The sequence below is a fragment of the Pinus tabuliformis genome, chromosome 5_1 (assembly GCF_031772625.1).
Source record: "Pinus tabuliformis cultivar Carrire ecotype Pingquan chromosome 5_1, CPIR1, whole genome shotgun sequence".
Classification (NCBI taxonomy): Eukaryota; Viridiplantae; Streptophyta; class Pinopsida; order Pinales; family Pinaceae; genus Pinus; species Pinus tabuliformis.
This window is the reverse complement of record NC_142305.1, coordinates 370,284,492-370,303,631: the sequence shown is the minus strand read 5'-3', so window position 1 is coordinate 370,303,631 and position 19,140 is coordinate 370,284,492. Positions and strand designations below refer to the sequence as shown.

Below are 19,140 nucleotides of genomic sequence, written 5' to 3'. Positions count from 1 at the left end.
ATTTTGTTGTTATGAATTTTATATATAATCCTAAGCTTTAAGAATCTTCAATACACTAAATTCATTTACACGTTAAAAAATAAGCTGGTTTTTAATGAAAAACAAACTGCCATTTCATAAAAGTAATTATTACAAAATATCAATTAAACAATCGGAAAGCATAAGAGATGATCCCTCGTTGTTTTTATCTTTTACGCAAACGTTCACCTCAAACATGTCGGCACTCTCCAACCCCTCTCCCCCCATGCGAAAATGCACGATAAAAATATTGGTTTAACGTTTAACCAATATGGCTTAACGTTTGTTTTTTTTAAATATTGGTTTTGATTATTAAATGATTAAAGTCCATTTCTTTCCTTTCATTAGTCTGGACCTCCTTATACATTTTATCTTTTACGCAAACGTACGCCTCAGACAAGTCGGTCTGTCCCTACCCCGCCAAAATAAAATAGTTAGTGTCGAATAATGACTTGTTACAGATTCCACGACGGAAAACTTGATTTCGAGAGATGCAACAACTACAAGCAAAAGCTATTAATATATTAAGCAAAACCTATAAATATATCAGAAAAAGTTGCATTAGATGTTACAGCATATAAATATATTCAACAAAACCTATAAAAAGTTATCCGAACAAGTTGCTGGAGATGTTACAGCATTTAAGAAAAATCTATAAAAGATAGTAAAATCTATAAAGATAAGTTGCGCGGGAGATGCCAGCTATGAAGCTGCGACATTTTCCTCTTGTCAGTAGGTATCATGATTGGATTAAAAATTCAGACAATGAAAGCGTATACCGTTCCTCACGATCAATGATAATGCCACTGGTCCTGTCGCTCCACAATAAATTATTTCTAACTACTTGCTACAACACTTTCGTTTCATATATATATTCGGTCTTCATTACCAGAAACACAGACCAGTAATGCATCCAGTGTCGAGTGCTGTTACTTGTCGCTGACGATTCATTCGTTTATTTATTAAGTTAGTGAAGGACGTTAGTTAGATATCATTTTCAGGGTTTGCAAGCGTTGTAATAATGTCATTGCAACCAGTATGTGCTTTCAGGCTTCTTTTTCTAATCTCATTTGTTGCTTGTTTGGCTGCCATTACAAATGCAGACGTCCACAGATATAGCTTCATTGTAAGTTTTGTTTTTTTAGCCACTTTGACGTTTTGTTTCTCTATAGATCATAAGCAAAGAAGGAAATATTTCACCTAGAAGCTGAACTATGGGATATCTTTAATATTTGATGTTTGGATGCCTCCACAGATTGAACCGAAGAATATTACGAGGCTATGCAAGACGTATGAATTAGTCGTCGTCAATGGACAGCTACCAGGCCCAACGATTCATGTACGCAATGGGGACAGTCTTATTGTTAAAGTTTATAACAGAGCCAAGTACAATGCCACTATTCACTGGTATGTCACTATAACCTGAATTGGACTTCTTTAAGAGCCGCAGATAAGAACAGTATATCTGCTACGGCAATGCCTATTTATTATATACATTTGCCTTTGTCAGTCTAGAGTTTTGTTGCTCATGGTTCCATTAAAAGTAGTCAAAGTTTTTATGGTTATATGAGCATTAACATTGTATATATAACCTTAACCTACTTTTGGCGGAACCCTAAACACGAGGAATCGTATCTCATAGCTTGCATTAAAGCCAATCTGTATAATGGATATTCGTTGCCTATCTGCTGCGATTTATAGATAGATTTGATGCGTATAGATGCGGTCTTTACAGATATATTTGATGGGTATAGATTATAAGATTCGTCCTTATATCTGTCAGGCATGGAGTGAGGCAGCTGCGTACAGGGTGGGCTGATGGACCTGGATATATTACACAATGTCCCATTCAACCAGGTGGCCGTTACACATACAGATTCAACATTACTGATCAAGAAGGAACCTTGTGGTGGCATGCTCATGTGTCATGGCTCCTAGCTACTGTGCATGGAGCTTTCGTAATCTACCCTAAGAAAGAAAGCTCATATCCCTTTCCTAAACCCCATGGAGAAACTCCTCTTATAATAGGTAATGAGTTGCTTTGATCTTCAATACAGAAATCATTAATGTATGTTTAATGGCTAATATTGATTAAAAGCGATGCTGTAATTGAACAGGAGAATGGTGGAACGCTGACCCTATCGCGGTTATAGACGAAGCACTCCGCACTGGTGGTGCGCCCAATTTGTCGGATGCATATACCCTAAATGGACAGCCAGGAGACCTGTATAACTGCTCTAGGGCAGGTATTAATACTTTCCTTTCATAGATCAGGTATTGAAATTATATAAATTGGTTTGTTGAATATTGACTTATAGATATTGTTGATGCAGGAACATTTCGGTTTCCTGTAAAACAAGGAGAAACTTACCTTCTCCGGATGGTCAATGCTGCACTCAATAGTGCCCACTTTTTCAAGATAGCAGGCCACAAATTTACAGTAGTAGCTGTGGATGCTTCCTACACCAAGCCATACAAAACAGATGTAATCGCCATTGCTCCCGGTCAGACTACTGATGTTCTCGTCACGGCCGACCAACCTGTGGGCAGATACTATATGGCTGCCCGAGATTATAATAATCAGGGAGCAGGCAATTTCGATAACACTACAACTACAGCCATTTTTGAGTACGTGGGACATAAAAATACACGTCCCATTTTACCTAAGCTTCCATATTACAATGACACTGCGGTCGTCACTAGATTTAGTACAGCACTGCGAAGCCTAAATTCCAAAGACTTCCCAGTGGACGTTCCACATAGCATAGATGATAGCCTCATCGCCACAGTTGGGCTGGGATTACTTCCATGTGAAGCTGGAAACACCTGTCAAGGCCCCAACGGAACAAGGCTCAGTGCAAGCATGAACAACATGTCCTTTGTATTGCCCAGTGTCGCCCTGCTTCAGGCTTATTATTTCGGTATTAATGCTGTGTTTATGAGGGATTCTCCATCAAAACCTCCCCTTAGATTCAACTATACAGGGGACAATATTCCCAAAAGACTTTGGGCTCCTGAGCTGGCAACAAAGGTGAGAGTCGTCACCTACAACTCAACAGTACAACTGGTGTATCAGACAACAAACATCTTCGTGGCAGAGAACCATCCGATGCATCTTCATGGTTACGATTTTTATGTGGTGGGACAAGGTTTCGGGAACTATAACCCAAAAACCGACCCGCTTAAGTTTAATCTGGTTGATCCTCCACGGCGCAACACCGTGATCGCTCCAGTAAGCGGGTGGGTTGCCATAAGATTCAAAGCTGACAATCCAGGTATATATGTAGAGACTCATTTGCTCTTCAATTTGATTATTATTATACCGAATTTATTCCAAAAATTAGAGGTCGCTCGATATTAAATGCAAATTATCTTCGTTCTTTGGACAGGAGTGTGGTTTCTGCACTGCCATTTAGATGATCATTTAGCGTGGGGATTGAATATGGTGTTCCTGGTTAAGAACGGTCGCGGTCCTTTGGCAACATTGGAGCCTCCCCCCGCAGACCTTCCCAAGTGCTAGAGAGAAGGAAATATCAAGAACCATAGCAGAATCTGAAGACATTGAGGGATCGGTATTGATTTAAAATCTACGGCCATTAGTGGCGTAGTTAGAATAAGCGATGTAAAATGTAAGGCCGTTAGAGGCGTTGTTAAACTAATCGTCAGACAGGAAGGCGAACAGTGTTTTTTAATTGGTGGGGATTGCTAACGGCAAATATATAGATTAGGGTTGTCTTTTCGGATGGTCACTTGGGATATTAAATTTAAGAGGGAGGAGTTTTTTTTATAATAAAATTGGAATTGGAATTTTTGGAGAACTGGGAATTTGCAGTGTTATTATTACATCCGATTCACTGTTATTATTAGTACATAACTATTTCATTGACAATTATTTTATAAATAATAACTATTTAATAAATGTTACACATATGTAGTTACAACATGTTTTCGTAGAGTTGAATCTAGACAAATAATTAATGAAATAAATTATTCATTGTCGTTATTACATGAGATTCAATATTATTACTAATACAATTCTTTTATAAATGTCACAATCAAAGACAAATAATAATTAAAGAAATAAATTATTTATTGTATTATTACATGAGATTGATTATTATTCTTAGTACAATTATTTTGTAAATGTCACAATTAAAGTTACATTAGATTGAGTATTATAATAGAACAATTATTTTAGATAAATTTTATTTTAACAATTATTTTATAAATGTTACAAATTGAAGGTTATGTAATTTTTTTATAGATTTGAACACAAAAAGTAATTAAAAAAATTAATAATTGATTTTTTTAGTTCTATTTATTGGTTGAGAGGGTTGGAGTCTTATTTAACAAAAATGACTTGTGTTACTTGATGGTAGCTTGTAGGTATGTTTAGTTAATATCATGTACAATGAGCACATAGGCTGAAAATTTGAAAGCACAGTGTGAGTGTGTATTTATTTACTACCTCCACGTGTTAAATGCACACATTCATTTGGTGCGGTCTCGTGAAATTGTAGAATACACACAGTTCCAACACAAGTTGGGAGTCAAACTCGACTATAGTCGGCATTCCTCTACTGCATGAGCAACTGTTGACTACCCAACGGGTCGACTATCCTTTCAGCATGTATAGTCTTCTTATTTATGGGCCCAACCCTCAACCTCCAACCTAGTCGGGGTCAGTCTACTTTGTTGGTACATCAACCTGCTTGACCCGGTGCAGTCTCGACCCCAACTAACTTAAAATTAATATATAATATTATATATATATATATATATATATATATATATATATATATATATAGATAGATACCACGTGGCAATATAGCTCTAACAACCCCTTTCATCTTGCGCGTGATAGTTGGTCAGTGGCCTAGGTGGTAGTGGTGAGCTTTGGGGCCTAATTTTTGTTATTTCTGGGCCTGACCAGCAACCTCGAACATAGTCAGAGTCGGTCCCCTTTGTTGGTACATTCAACTACTTGACCCAGGAACAGTCTCGACCCCGTCTAAATTTAAAATATTAATATACAATATTTTGTCTAAATTTAAAATATTAATATACAATATTTTGAAATATATATATATATATATATATCCACATGACCATGATTTAGTGGACCACGTAACAGTATAGCATTGTAACAATGTGGTTCACCTCCCACGTGGCAATGACTTAGTGGCCCAGATGGGAGTAGTCAACTCAAAGGCTAGTTGGAGTCGACCTTATCCATTCGTGCACCCATTTTTGTTATTTCCGAGCCCAACCCCTAACCTTTGAGCGAATCGTGTTGGTCACCTTCATTGGTACATCGAGGTGCTTGACTCGAGCGCAGTCCCGACCCTAACTAAATTTAATATATATCTATACACACACACACACACACACACCATGTGGCAATGATTTAGTGGCACACATTGCAGTATACCATTGTAACAATGTTGTTCAGTCGACCCTATCCATTCACACGCACCGCTTTATTATTTCTAGGTCCGACCTCGGTCGACCTAGTCGACTCGACCCCTAACCTTTGACCTAGTGAGGATTAGACGCCTTCATTAGTACATCAACCTGCTTGACCCGGGCATAGTCTCGACCCTGACTAAGTTTCATATATATATATATATATATATATATATATATATATATATATATATATACATGCCACGTGGCAATATATCATTGTGACAACATCATTCAACTTCCACGTGGTAGTGTCTCAATGGCCTAGATGGTAGTAATCAGCTCAAAGGCCAGTCGGGGTTGGCCATATCCATAAGTGCACGAATTTTGTTATTTTTGGGCTCAAACCGGAACCCCTCATGCTTTGTTGTTGTGCCCATATTAAGAAATATGCCTCTCCCATGTCACTCCTTGTTCCATCGCATAATGATAGAGAGATGTCTAGGCGTCCAATGCAACGTTTGCACGACTAGGTCATCATTAGGCTTGATGGATAAGGGTTATCTAATTAGAGCTATAAGGTTTCATTCTTGGCAAGCTTCTCTAGAATGCGACTTTGTGCCGAATGTTGCTCTGGTCTGATTAAGGAGGTCTTGGCAAGTTAAGAGTAGTTCCTTGGACCTTGGATTGAGTGGCATTTATCAAGTCTTGCTCCCTTCTTGTGCACTCTAACCATCCAAAGTGGATTTAGCAATGGCTTGGCTACAGTGGTTTTGCTACGAGCTCGACCTAGGTCACCATCCTTCCAAAGTTACAACGACTCACTAGAGTGTCCATTGGTGCTGTCCCTCCCAAGTTTATGACAAGGCTACTCTTTCTTAGTCCACCAGGTTCTCGAGATACAAAAATAACATAGAAAGATTCGTACTCGACACACTGATGGGGGAATTCTCCTCAAGGTTTAAAAATTGACATCATCCATATGGAAAAGGGTGCATTGGGTGAGTTATTTGTCTATACACACTTTCCACTTGAGGATAAGGAATTCTAGGCAGGGTGTGCCCAACCAAGAACCTGATGCCTACTAAAGGGCCTCCTACTCTCTTGCCAATAACCGGGATGTGCTACACATTGATCATGGTGGGATGAATTCATCTACCCATCAAGTAAGTATTGAGGTACTACATAGGGTAAGGCTCCAGGCTTCAAGAAGTTCAACAACAATGCAATGCAAGTCAATTCCTCCCATGAGGTTGTGCCCTACCCAAGAGGGTACATTCCAACACATTTTACACAACCCCTCATGTGGAGTTACATCCTAAAATCTAAGAGATAAGAATATCCTCAAAATTTGTAATGGACATTCACATTGTGTAAAACGAGATTGTGGCCCTCATCAATGCATATACCAGTTTGAAAGTCTATCCTTGATGTAACTTATTAATTTCAATAAAATAAGTCCCTTTGTTAAACATTATCGTAGTTAGTCCAGATATTGGTGGACTTTTGAATTCTTTCGCACTTTGAAATTTATATTATTACTAATTAATTTTTATATTCCTATTTATTTTAAAAAATAAATTATTTGTTTTATATGCTACTTTGAAAATTTGTCATAGATAATAAAATTTCCGAAACCATTAGTTAACATAAACAATTTTTTTTAGGAAAATATTTATTGCCATAAATTTTATTGCTATTACATTGCTTAAAAAAATAAGTTTATATTTTTATTATAAATTACATATAATTAATTATGATTCCAATGAGTAAGGATTTCAAAATCTACAACGATTAGGATTTTCCTACTTAACATTTTAAATAGAGGCAATATTGCATTAATTACACACACCATCTTCTTGAGTGAGCCATTATTAAGTGGCCTTACAAAATTGCATTTATTTTATTTAGAGTTTCCATATAGTGAAAACATAATTGTTTGAGCCAAATCAATGGCTTAATTTGGCGATACTACGAGTCTGACAATAATAAACAAACAACTATGCCACGCCAGAATTGCCCAAAGCAAGCCGGGGATTAAGACTTCTCTCGTTTCACCAAATTGTTTCACTGCCAACTCCCAACTCTAGATTATGTATCGGAATAGGTTCATATGTTCACTTATTTTATTTGACTAGTAATTTATTATTGACAACTACCCACAAAAATTCATGACAATATAATTATAATTATAATAATAATAAACGCAATATCATTTTTTTAAATATGGATTGTACTGCAATGTTCACTAAACTTTATGAAATCTTATGCATTTAATGAAACTACCTACATCTTTAACACTTGATAAAATTTGTGTGCAACTTTGCAAAATTTGCTGCAATTGAATCTAAACCGTGGAAAGGCATTGTTAATAAAGTGTGTGACTCTCCCAACTTGTGTTTTCCAAACTGCAAAAAATTGATTCGTTAATGCTCGACAGGATATTCATTCTTGAAACTTATCAAAAGAGATGAGTAATTTGAAAAAATAAATAAATAATTATAGACACATATCATGAGCTTACACCCTTTACAACTCAGGTCATTCCATTGGGACAATACTTGTGGGTCTCAAGGGAAACAAGTCAAGAGTTGGGGTTGACTAGTGTGTGATTTCACTTAACGCACCTCAATCATTGTCGAACCCGACTATAATCAACCTCGACTGCAGGTCCCACTGGAGCAGGTCGGGGCTGACTTGAGGTCTAGAATCGGGCCTCCTTCACCCTTTTTATTTTTTTCCACACACCTTCGATTAACGATTAACTACTAAGCCCAAAACATAATGCCGGGAGCTCGGCTCTCTGTTCGCTAAAAATTAAACAAACAATTTCTAAAGTAAACATTAGAAAACAAAATTATATTTATATATATTTATTTCTTAAATATATCTATTTACATTATGATTGGTTCAAAGTGCTTTTCGTCTTATTTCGCAATGATATTTGTGCCACCAAATCGTTCATTTGGAGGGGTGTTGAGTTGATACAGTGTACGGTGAGGAGGGTGGACCATCGCGAGATCGTCCATTTGTAGTGGTGTTAAATTAATACAATGCATGATAATGACCACGCGTTATCATATTTATTATTTTGTAAATGGCTTGGGACATACGAGGACAAAACAAATTTACTATTTTATGAATCTTTACACAAATTTCTATGTAGTGCCCCTTCTTTTGCACGACACTGTTGGGATTCAGGGTTATCTCACTTTGCGCATTGTCAAAAGAAAGTATTGTCTGACCTCCGACTAGTCAGGATCGGGGACCTCCAACTGTGGGTCCCACTGGAACAGGTTGGGAGGTCGAGCTCGACATGGCGTAGGGAGTCGAGCCTACTTCTCCCTGTTTCATTTTTTTTCCATGCACCTCGAACTGTTGAATAACTATTGGGCCCACAACGTGAGGTCAGGACGTTGTGTCTTTGTTCACCTTGTAGCGGTTCTTGTGACTGGACTTTTCTTCATCCCAGCTATGAGGTTCGTTCAACAGTCTTTTCGCATTGCAAGGGTTGGCCACTCACTTCCCCTTTATTGACCTCTTTAAATATATCAATACTCCTTTTGAAAAGTTGGACATATGATTATTTCTAAAAAAGAATAATCTATTGAGCTCTGACCTCTCAACCTGAAAATTCCTCCAACCTTCGAACCTAGACCTTGCCCTGACTCAGTTTTGAGTTGGCATCGGAACAGATAAATCTATTTAATTTTTTCGAAGTACCTTTGACTATTCGACTACCCAACTTTTCGGACCTCCATATGCATATAAAATAATATTTTTTCTCGACTAGAGCGCCTTTCATTAATTTTTATTTTTTTTACCTAATAAAATGAGCCATTTGTTTAGTTTCGTTGTAGGTTTTAAATATATATTGCCCAACTGCGATGTCGATCTTTCCTTGTTTTTTGAAAAATGGTTGAGAGGTATTTTCACATTAAATTGAAATTCATTACATGTCATGCGAATTAAACAACTCGATGTCCAAGACTTTCAAAACCTTGTGTTTTTTATTAAACCTCCTATGTCAATTGTTCTCTAAAAGCACAACTTGAAAACCTAAACTTCAACTTAAATTGTGGCAGTTTGCTCTATAACCTGCTTTTGGTAAGTTTTGATATTTCAAAAGATTTCATTTTATCCAATTAGACTTACTTTCATAAAAAAATATTAATTATTTGTTTTATTTCCCATAAAGGTCACAAAATGGGAAAAATAACAAATCCCCTGCTTCAAGGTGAGGAGTTCAATAGATTATAGAAAAACTAAAAGAGGTAAAAGATTGAGAACCAGGAAGTTATTATTTGAACTCAACTTTTATTTCCAACACCACTTTCAAAATGTAAGACACAGGTGTGATGAAATGGGAGGAAATTTATAATTTCTTTGAGAATAGGGAGTGGCTAAAGTTAGAAAGTTCTAGTAAGGAGAAAAATGCACCATACTAGAACATTAGAAGGACAAAATTACACATGGTTGCCGCTAGGGCTAAAATCTTTCCTTATTATGACATGATACAATGGATTTTGGGTCATATTGACATTCATACATGCACAATTACATATTCCAATAGAAATGTGATAGAATCTTGGAGGTCAAACACCCTTTTAGTAATTTATAAGATCAGTTCATCTAACCCCTTCTTTACTTCTAATTTTCTTGATAATTTCAACAACACAATTTTTAAAACAAGTGGAAAAAATTATGATAAATTGATTGAATATTGGTTGCAAGAAGAGAAAGAGGGCTTCAAACTAAAATCATCTAAGGATTTCCATGTTGTTATTTTCGGAAGTCCTTTTAGGTTCATCATCAAAATGTTGTCTATATTATATGGGGAAAAGGACCTTGAGAATTGCAAAACTCAATGGTTATCGTTGATTCACAATATCCACCATGACTCAAAACATTTCAACTGGTCTGACATTTTGTCTCAAAACATGACAGATACTTTGAAGTTGGCAGTTTCAAACCCTCTAGGATATGAGCACATTTTTTTTTATGTCTTCTTACATTGTTATTTCCACTGCCCCCTTTCCTCTCATGAAGTGGAATTATCCCACTGACTATTAGCTTCCCATTTAAAATTATGCTTCAGTGTTATAGGAAAGTAATTATAAATTTAATTTTATGACATTTGTATTTATGTAATGATCCCTCTACATGAAGTCCTCTTTGGTAGTGCTTCTTCAAGGATTAGCTAAGAGCTGAAAGAGGCACTTGATCGAATATGAGACTGGTTCATTGAAGAGTTGTTTTCCTATATCAGAATATATGGGAGTGAGGTTGGTCCACATGTATTGCCAAGGTAGATTCCTGAAATAATTTCTCTTAGAGAAGTAGCAAATCAAACAACATTAAATGGTCAAGCACAAAAAATGAGTAAACTTTAGAAGAAGATTTGGCCAAATTTTCCAATTATGTTTAGAAGAATAAAATTGAAGGACAAAGGTCATGCATTCAAGGAAGCTGAAGAACTTAACAATCTTTGGTTTCACTCATTACCCCATTTTTTTTATGACCCTAGTGGAATAATAAATGAACATTATAAGGTTGTAATCTATATAAAAACTTTTACTCATCAAAAGCCTCATTTTAATGATGTTTTCATAAAAATTGATAGTTTTGATCATGTGATTGAAAGAGGAAAACTAATGAGTGTTGAGGATAGGGAAAAACTTTAGGAATTTAGAGAAAACACTTATGAATATTTTCTTAAACAAAAAAGTGTCTTGTATTCTATTATAATTGAAGATTTGAAATCTTTTTAATGTCTGAAAGTTAATTTTCGTCAACTGCTTTTAGAACTAGCGTCTTCTTCTAAGCAGTTTGAAAAAATTCAAATTGAAAATACACTTGATGTTTATGTTATTGCCCAACAATCGACGATTCCCAAGGCTAGAAAATATGTTAATGTTAAAGAACAACAACAACAAGGTCAAATCATTAAATAAATCATGATAATAATAGAGGTTAAGGACCAAAAACACAAAGCAGAGGAGAAAGTAACCAAGCATAATGTCTTCCCTAAAGACATTATTTTCCTTGACCTCCCTGAATAAATCACCCAAGAAGACTTAATTTCCAAAAAAGGCGTTGACAAAAATGTAGATATGCAAAATTATGAAAAGTATGAACAAGAAATTGTTCATTCAACAATTACAGAGAGTGTTGATAAAGAGACATAGTCAATTGAGAAACACACTAAAACCACTAAGCTTTTAGTACCAAAAACATCCCCCACAATTTCCATGACTCCCATCTCTACAAAAATTCTTCTAACTTCATTTCCTTTTCACCATGTCATTGAGATGGAACTAGTATATGAAATTGTTCCATCTTTAACTGAATATTATTTCCATACACAAAAAAAAAAATGTTGTAAGAAGGGTTAAGAAGAGGAAACTTAACACTCTTGAAACAATGTTTGAACATAGCTGGAAGCCAACTGGAGATGTGAGACAAAAAGCTGAAGAAACTTCACATGCCCTTGGATCATTTGTTAACAGTCAACAATATCATGCCAGTGAACTTGAAGCAAGTTATAAAAGTAAGTTTCAAATAATTAAAGAGTTAGAATTTCAAATCAAAAAGAGAAAAGAATTTAGTGAAGAGAGTTGGCAAGCTCATTTTGCAACCCTAGTTGGATGTTTTACTATTGAAAGAGCCAACTTACAAATTTAGTTTGAAATTAAATTGAATGAATTAGATCTCAATCATTCCCAACATATTGAGCAAATGAGAAAGGCACATGAACAAGAAAATCAGTTATTGAAAGAAGAGGTTGAAAGCAAATTTGAAGTTATGAATTCAAAACTAAAAGAAAAAGTTGAAAACTCTACAGTGTCAAGTGAAAAAAGATCATGATGCTAAACAGAGTATGAATGTATTCAAAGAACAAATAGTGTAGGTTAACTAAACACTGAAAAAAGACCAAGATAGATTTTACAGAAGAATGGATAAAATTTGTATACTTTATCACGAGATTGTGAATCAATGAAAGTATTGAATCTTTGGTTGAAGAAGATAGAAGTGTTAAAGAAAAAATTTCATTACAACATTAGCACATTCCTAAAACCACTAAGAAGGACAAGAGACTCATGTATGCTTCATTAAACCACAGAGAAACAAAAGCAAAGGAAATCCAAATGTGGACCAAGAAATCTATTGAACATTACATCAAGGTATGGGAGATTGGGAAAAACTTCAATGAAGAATTTGATCTTCTTGGATCCAAACCAATAATGGAGGCAGTCCCAAGTTCTCTGAATCAACAACAAAAAAAATATTGCACATTAGAAGATATGAGAGAGATGACTGAAACCGAAATTTGGATGCAACAAACTTTCCAAAAGTTTCTACAATTTCCTTTTGAACAAATCAAACTAATTTCAAAATTTGATGTTAAGTATAGTAAAAAGAAAAGGTTTATTTATAATTTAATATCAATGTGCGAAGTCAACATTGTTCATTTCCATCTGATTCACTTTTCTACAATTTCTTAGGTGTATACAGATTGGGTAAGCTTTATCCAAACAAATTTTCTTCATCAACTCACCATTGAATATAAGGACTCTGAAGACGAAGATGAAGTTTGAAAGAGTTTGCCACTTTTCTGGGAAATTATCCTTAGATAAGGACATTATTTCATTTTTAGCATCATCAATGACTAAAGAAAATATTGAATATTTTGTAATTATTTTAGTATTTATATGGTCTATTACATTTGTGTAAGAGTCGATGAATTGTGGAACTAAATGCCTGAAATATATAATCAATTTTTGAGTTTAATCTTTTCTGAAGACAAAATTCAGCATTGAATTTGTTTATGAGTTATGTGTCTTATGTCATGTCATCATTTTTATTAGTTAATAGATGCATGTGGTATTCATTTTCTAACATTATTCATATTCAACTCTAATTGAATCTTGTGATATTCTGTTAACATTTCTTAAGATATGTTGCAGTGTATTTTTACTGTCATACAAAGATTATGAATTGTTTGTTGTTTATGTTCTTATTTGATGGTGAAATCTAAAACCAAAACAATTTTCATTGTACTTTTAGTTTAATAGTTTCTTCAGAAACATCTTGTGTGGCTAGCTAGAACCAGATTCCAGTGATATTCAAACACGCATAATATTTTCTCTTAAATATTATGTTTGAATGAAACCCTCATCCCACCACCTTCATTGTTCTTTGTTCCATCAAATTGAGATTACTGCGCATCAACAATAGTTTGTATATTTTTTGTAGATAATTGTAAGTACAAACATATGTCATATATTTTCCCCATTTTTCAGTTTAATCTAGATGGACTCATCACTGTTGAGGAGTGTGTTAAACAATTTATGTTATCCTGAAACTAGAAGCAATTTAACATGAAGATGAATTCTTTGTTGTATATGTTGCATGTGTTGAGAGATCCTCTAAAAACAATTGTCAAAGTCTGTGAAAATAGGTCTATGGATGGTTTTTTCAATGCTAGATTATTCTAGGTTTGTTGTTATCTACTCATATTCTTGTATTTACTCTTAGGAATCTAAATCAATGGGTCATTGATAGGAACATGTATGGTTCTATGTTTTCCTTTTGCTTTAGTCAGATCTGGACAAATGCATTTACATCTTAGATTAGCTACATTTAATTATTTAGTTTTGAAAACCATAAATGGTTGACCCCGACCATAGTTAGTAAAGCCCCAACCCAGTAATTGATACAAAGCTACATTCTAATCTAATTGTATGTTTTCAGTAAGCGTAACACATGTTATTGTCCAAGATCATTTTGACCCATCAACTAAAGACAAGACAATCTTTTCATTTAGGCATCTTAATCAATTCTAATGTTACATATTAGAATTTAAAAATTGTTTAGGAAAGTGGAATATGTCAATTGATTACCCACACACTAGAAACATAACACATTACTAGCCAAATCAGCTCATAGTTGGAAATAATTCATGGAACTCTTTGTCATTGCTCAAGAAAAAGTATGATTATGAAGAACTTTATAGTGAATTTGATACAATACATAGGAATGGAAATGAACCTATGGGTAATTTACTTCAAAGTTTATGAATTTTTTTTATAGGATTCCTAAAAATAACAGAGCATCCACCCAATAAACTGTTGACTAGTTTTCATACCTTCTCTCTTCCCCTAAAGAAGATGAGTTTCCCTTAGGAAATGAGAATAATTTAATGTTATGCAGACTTGATTTCTCTTGACTTTTGAAATTTTCAATCAAAATGTCACAATTGTCTTGTAGATTTAGGAGATTCAACAAATGTTATGGTGGTTCCATTGCTAGTTGGGATATTTTTAAAAGAAATTTATCAGGAAGTTTCGTGAAGATAAAACAAAAGCATTCTTAATTATGGAAATGTCAAATATTAAAATGAATTTTATAGAATCAATTGAAGATTTCAACCAAAGATTCCATTTTATTCTTAATGGAATATTGAAAACAGGAAGATCATGTGTTAACTAAGCTTTATACTACCTTAGTTCTCTCAAATGTGACTTTTTCCACTATTGGAGAAGATACAACAATATCAACCTTAAATATGGAACAAACTTTAAAAGTAGAAAAATAAATTCTTAAAATAACATCTAAACAACTTTATAGTTAGGGAAAATCAAAAACAATTACCCAGAAAGAAACCTTTTAATTAATAAAACTAAAACATTATGTTTTATTTTTTATATATTAACTAAATTGTTATGTTTTAATTTATTTTAATAATATAAATAATTAATATGTGAATTGAATTTTGTTGCTTTCCCAAATTTATTAAATAATGATTTTCGTTTTTGTAAATGCTCATTTTAAATTTATAATTTCATAATAATAAATATAAAACACTTTTGAAAATTAATGCTTTTTAAAAAATATTTAATCACACGATGCTCATACAAAAGGGATTAGCTCTTAGTGACCACTTAAGGAAAGATGTTTGAACTTCCCAAGGCCCGGAACCGGGTTATGAGTCCACCTTGACTCCTCCCTACCCTCTTTGTTTCCTACTGCCATCCATTCGGTTAGTCGTCCATCGTTTTTGTAAATGCTCATTTTAAATTTATAATTTCATAATAATAAATATAAAACACTTTTAAAAATTAATGCTTTTTAAAAAAATATTTAATCACACGATGCTCATACAATGCAACATTAGGGTCAGGTTCTATGGGTTGATTTCCTAGAAAAAGTATTAGGAGATCGGACCTTCATTATGGTGTATTTGAATAGATTTCACTTTCCCCATGAGATTGTATTAATTATTGAGATTATTGACACACAACCATTTTGGGAGGCCTGATTTTGTTTCTCGCGTACTAGTTTATTACGATTGTGTCAATTTAATTGAACCAATGCATGTTTTAGATAGGCAATTGAAAAAGGTTACAAAATGTAGAGTTTTCAACAATGTATTTAGTATTTTTTAAGTAAAAAATGCGAATTTTTAAAAAAATAATAAAACTTTTTTTATGTTGTTTTTGAAATTTATTTTAATATTAATTTTAATTCATTATATAAATATAATAATTTGGTTTAAAATATTGTTATTTTAAATTTTAAAGATATTTTTAAATTCATATAATAATTTATATATTTATGATTAAAATTTTTAATTAGTTTAATTATTAGTGGATAGTTAAATAACAAATAAAATAAAAAATCTAAACATAATTTAATTATTAATAGAATTTATAAATTCAATTATTACTTATTATTTGTAAATATGTATATAAATTCGAAGAGGAAGTCGACAACATGTTTCAATGACTCTATTTGAGCACTCTATTTGAGCACTCCATTTGAGCACAGTAGGCCATAATCGCTTTGACATCTGGCATAGTAGGTAGATAGAAGAAAGAATGACAAACAAAAGGCATGGTGCATAGGTATATGGTTGGATGTTTTTGCAAGGAGCCTAAAATCATTATAAGTAACATCTTGATTTTCCAACTTAGACATTAGTAGGTAGATAGAAGAAAGAACGATGAACAAAAGACATGGTGCATAGCTATATGGTTGAAAGTTTTTGCAAGGAGCTTAAAGTCATTATAAGTAACATCTTGATTTTCCAACTTAGACATTTTTGTGACTCTGCAAGATATTTGGTTTTACCAAATTAAATACAAGTATGAGATGTTTTAATCCAACAACATAATAATTTTATATTATGATTGTTTTAATTCAAAAAATTTTCTAATTTTGTAAAATGCTTTGCTCAAAAAAATATTAACTACGAAACAACTAGCTCTAAGAAAAGATGGTTAATTGAAGGTTAATACAATCAAACTCAACGCTTTACGCACATAAAATTCTAAACAAACACTTATACCTTGCCCATTATATGATTACATCCCTCTCAATCATCCCCAATGAATTTAAAAAATAGTTAATTGAAGGTTAATACAATCAAATTCAACGCTTTATGCACATAAAATTCAAAACTTACACTTATACCTTGCCCATTATTATGGTAACATCCCTCTCAATCTCCCCCAATGAATGCTTTCATTTTTGTAACTGTGTTTATGCTAAGAAAGAGTATCTACAATGTAGTCTTTGTTCAAATGTGACAATAAATTCATACGTTTCAAAATTCAATAACTAAGCTAATCGTCCGTGACAACTAACTATATTGTCTTGGTTTGACAAAATAATTTATTGCAGTTTGTTAACATATTATAACCAACATAGATCCATCTTAAGTACATGTCTAACATGAGCCATGAGAGATCAAATTTCTTCATGTGAAAATTTTTTTAGAGTGCAAAATACAATCTATTAGTTTTCATTGTTTAAATTGAATTTTTGAATGCTAAATAGAGTATAGATAGGACCAAATAAAAATTTTAATCATAAATACTAATTTTTGTTTCTATGTATAGATATATATGAAGTTGATATTGACATAAGTTAATTAACATGGATATTCAAATAATTTTTTTAAATCTGTTGTTTTTATATTTTTGAAAAATATAAAATTTAAATTAGGATTCACACATTTTTTTTACTTCTAATTAATTTATATCATATTACTTTTTTAATTATAACTTACATTATTTTTCTATTTAGAATATAATTTTACTTCTAATTACTTTATAGCATATTCTTTTTTTAAATTATAATTTACATTATTTTTCTATTTAAAACATAATTTTTATTTTATTTTAAAAGGCGCCAAAGATGGACAAACTTACCAATTCTATCATATTGATCTTAGAATAAATCTCTCAACTCAATTAAATTTAAATAATCACAGCAAGCAACATCCTTTCCTACTAAATTGTACAATAAGTCTTTAGGCTTAATGAGATTTAAATGGTCACGGCAAACAAAGTAATTGTTCGACAACTTTTCATAGACGAGGAAGGGAGAGTTCCTTGGGGGCACAACTCCACCACTCAAGAAACCATATGGTAGGAACATTTTGGAACACTTTAGGGCGATGACATTTTATGGCGTCATGCCATGGGATTCCTGCAGCTGGTGCTTTCCCCTGACGCACCTCAAGTCTTTTCACCTGCTGTCAAGGTCAATGTTGCGCGAGAACGATGACTTCCATGATGTGGCATTGGTATTGGGTGGGCTCTGGAGTTTCCGTTTGTAAACATTTTGTACGCTCGTGGACTGTGATGATTGTAGTTTATTTTGTTAGTGTAGACAGAGCAAGTGATGTGTTTGCAAGCATCAGCAAGATGTGATGTGTTTGCAAAGCATCAGCAAGATGTGGTGTCTTGGACTGTGATGACCGTAGCCTATACGTAGAGTGGGCAGGAAGAACAAAACCTGACAAATTTTATCCCGCGCGCACCAATTCCACAACCTTGGAAAGAGGCATGTTAGTAGAGAACGCTCTTATAAAGAAGTATGCCAAAAGTGGGGTAAAACAGCTATATCATACAATATATTTGGCATAAATATGCGTCAATGGGACATAGTAACTTGGGCTTTGTATAGAGCAGCGGCTCCTACTCTTGGCCGACGTTTCTTACATCCAGTGGAGGGCCTAAAGAAACCAAATCTACATCTAGGTCTGGTAAACCAAGGAATAACAACTACAAATTTATTAGTGGAAGAACTCTCTCCGTGAAGGTGAAAATAGTGATCTAGTATCCGTGCTCACTGTCATACTTCCAGAACAAGTATTAAATATATATACTATATATATATATATAAACTCATTTGTTCTTCAATTTGATAATTATCATACCAAATTTATTCCCAGGAGTATGGTTTGTGCACTGCCCTTTAAACGACCGTTTATCGTGGGGATTGAATATGGTGTTCCTTGTGAAGAACGGTTGCGGTCCTTTGCCAAGATTGGAGTCTCCCCTGCAGACCTTCCCAAGTGCTAGAAAGAGAAGGAAATATCAGAATACTTCACTAGTCTCGATTTAAAATCTACGGTCATTAGTGGTGTAGTTAAAATAAGCCGCAAACATGAAGGCGAACTCTTTTTTATTCGTGGGATTGCTAACGGTACATATATAGGCTAGGATTGTCTTCTCTTCCTGTAAGGACTGTCATTTTGGATATTGAATTCACGTTGGGTTTTATTAAATAATTTTTTATATGGAATAGATTTTTGTTATATAAAATTTTAATGAGAATTTTTGGAAAATGGGTAATTTCTAAATATTTATAAATTCACTAATTAGAGAAACAAATTATTCAGGTCGCTATGATAACATGTAAGAA

General features: G+C 33.6%; 1 protein-coding gene across 1 annotated transcript; it reads left to right on the top strand.

Moving 5' to 3' along the window:
• Nucleotides 1-1,039: 1,039 nt before the first annotated feature.
• On the top strand, nucleotides 1,040-3,790 carry LOC149164993 (laccase-12-like). Its single transcript, XM_089429677.1, has 6 exons — nucleotides 1,040-1,144; nucleotides 1,274-1,425; nucleotides 1,802-2,046; nucleotides 2,136-2,264; nucleotides 2,352-3,293; nucleotides 3,408-3,790. Exons 1-6 carry the CDS (start codon nucleotides 1,040-1,042, stop codon nucleotides 3,536-3,538), a joined length of 1,704 nt encoding a protein of 567 aa, XP_089285803.1. The 3' UTR covers nucleotides 3,539-3,790.
• The last annotated feature ends 15,350 nt before the right edge of the window (nucleotides 3,791-19,140 follow it).

Coding starts and splice junctions, on each gene's coding strand:
- LOC149164993 (XM_089429677.1), top strand. CDS start 1,040: ATGTCATTGCAACCAGTATGTGCTTTCAGGCTTCTTTTTCTAATCTCA. Junction 2,047..2,135: donor AGAAACTCCTCTTATAATAG/GTAATGAGTTGC, acceptor GTAATTGAACAG/GAGAATGGTGGAACGCTGAC. Junction 3,294..3,407: donor ATTCAAAGCTGACAATCCAG/GTATATATGTAG, acceptor TTCTTTGGACAG/GAGTGTGGTTTCTGCACTGC.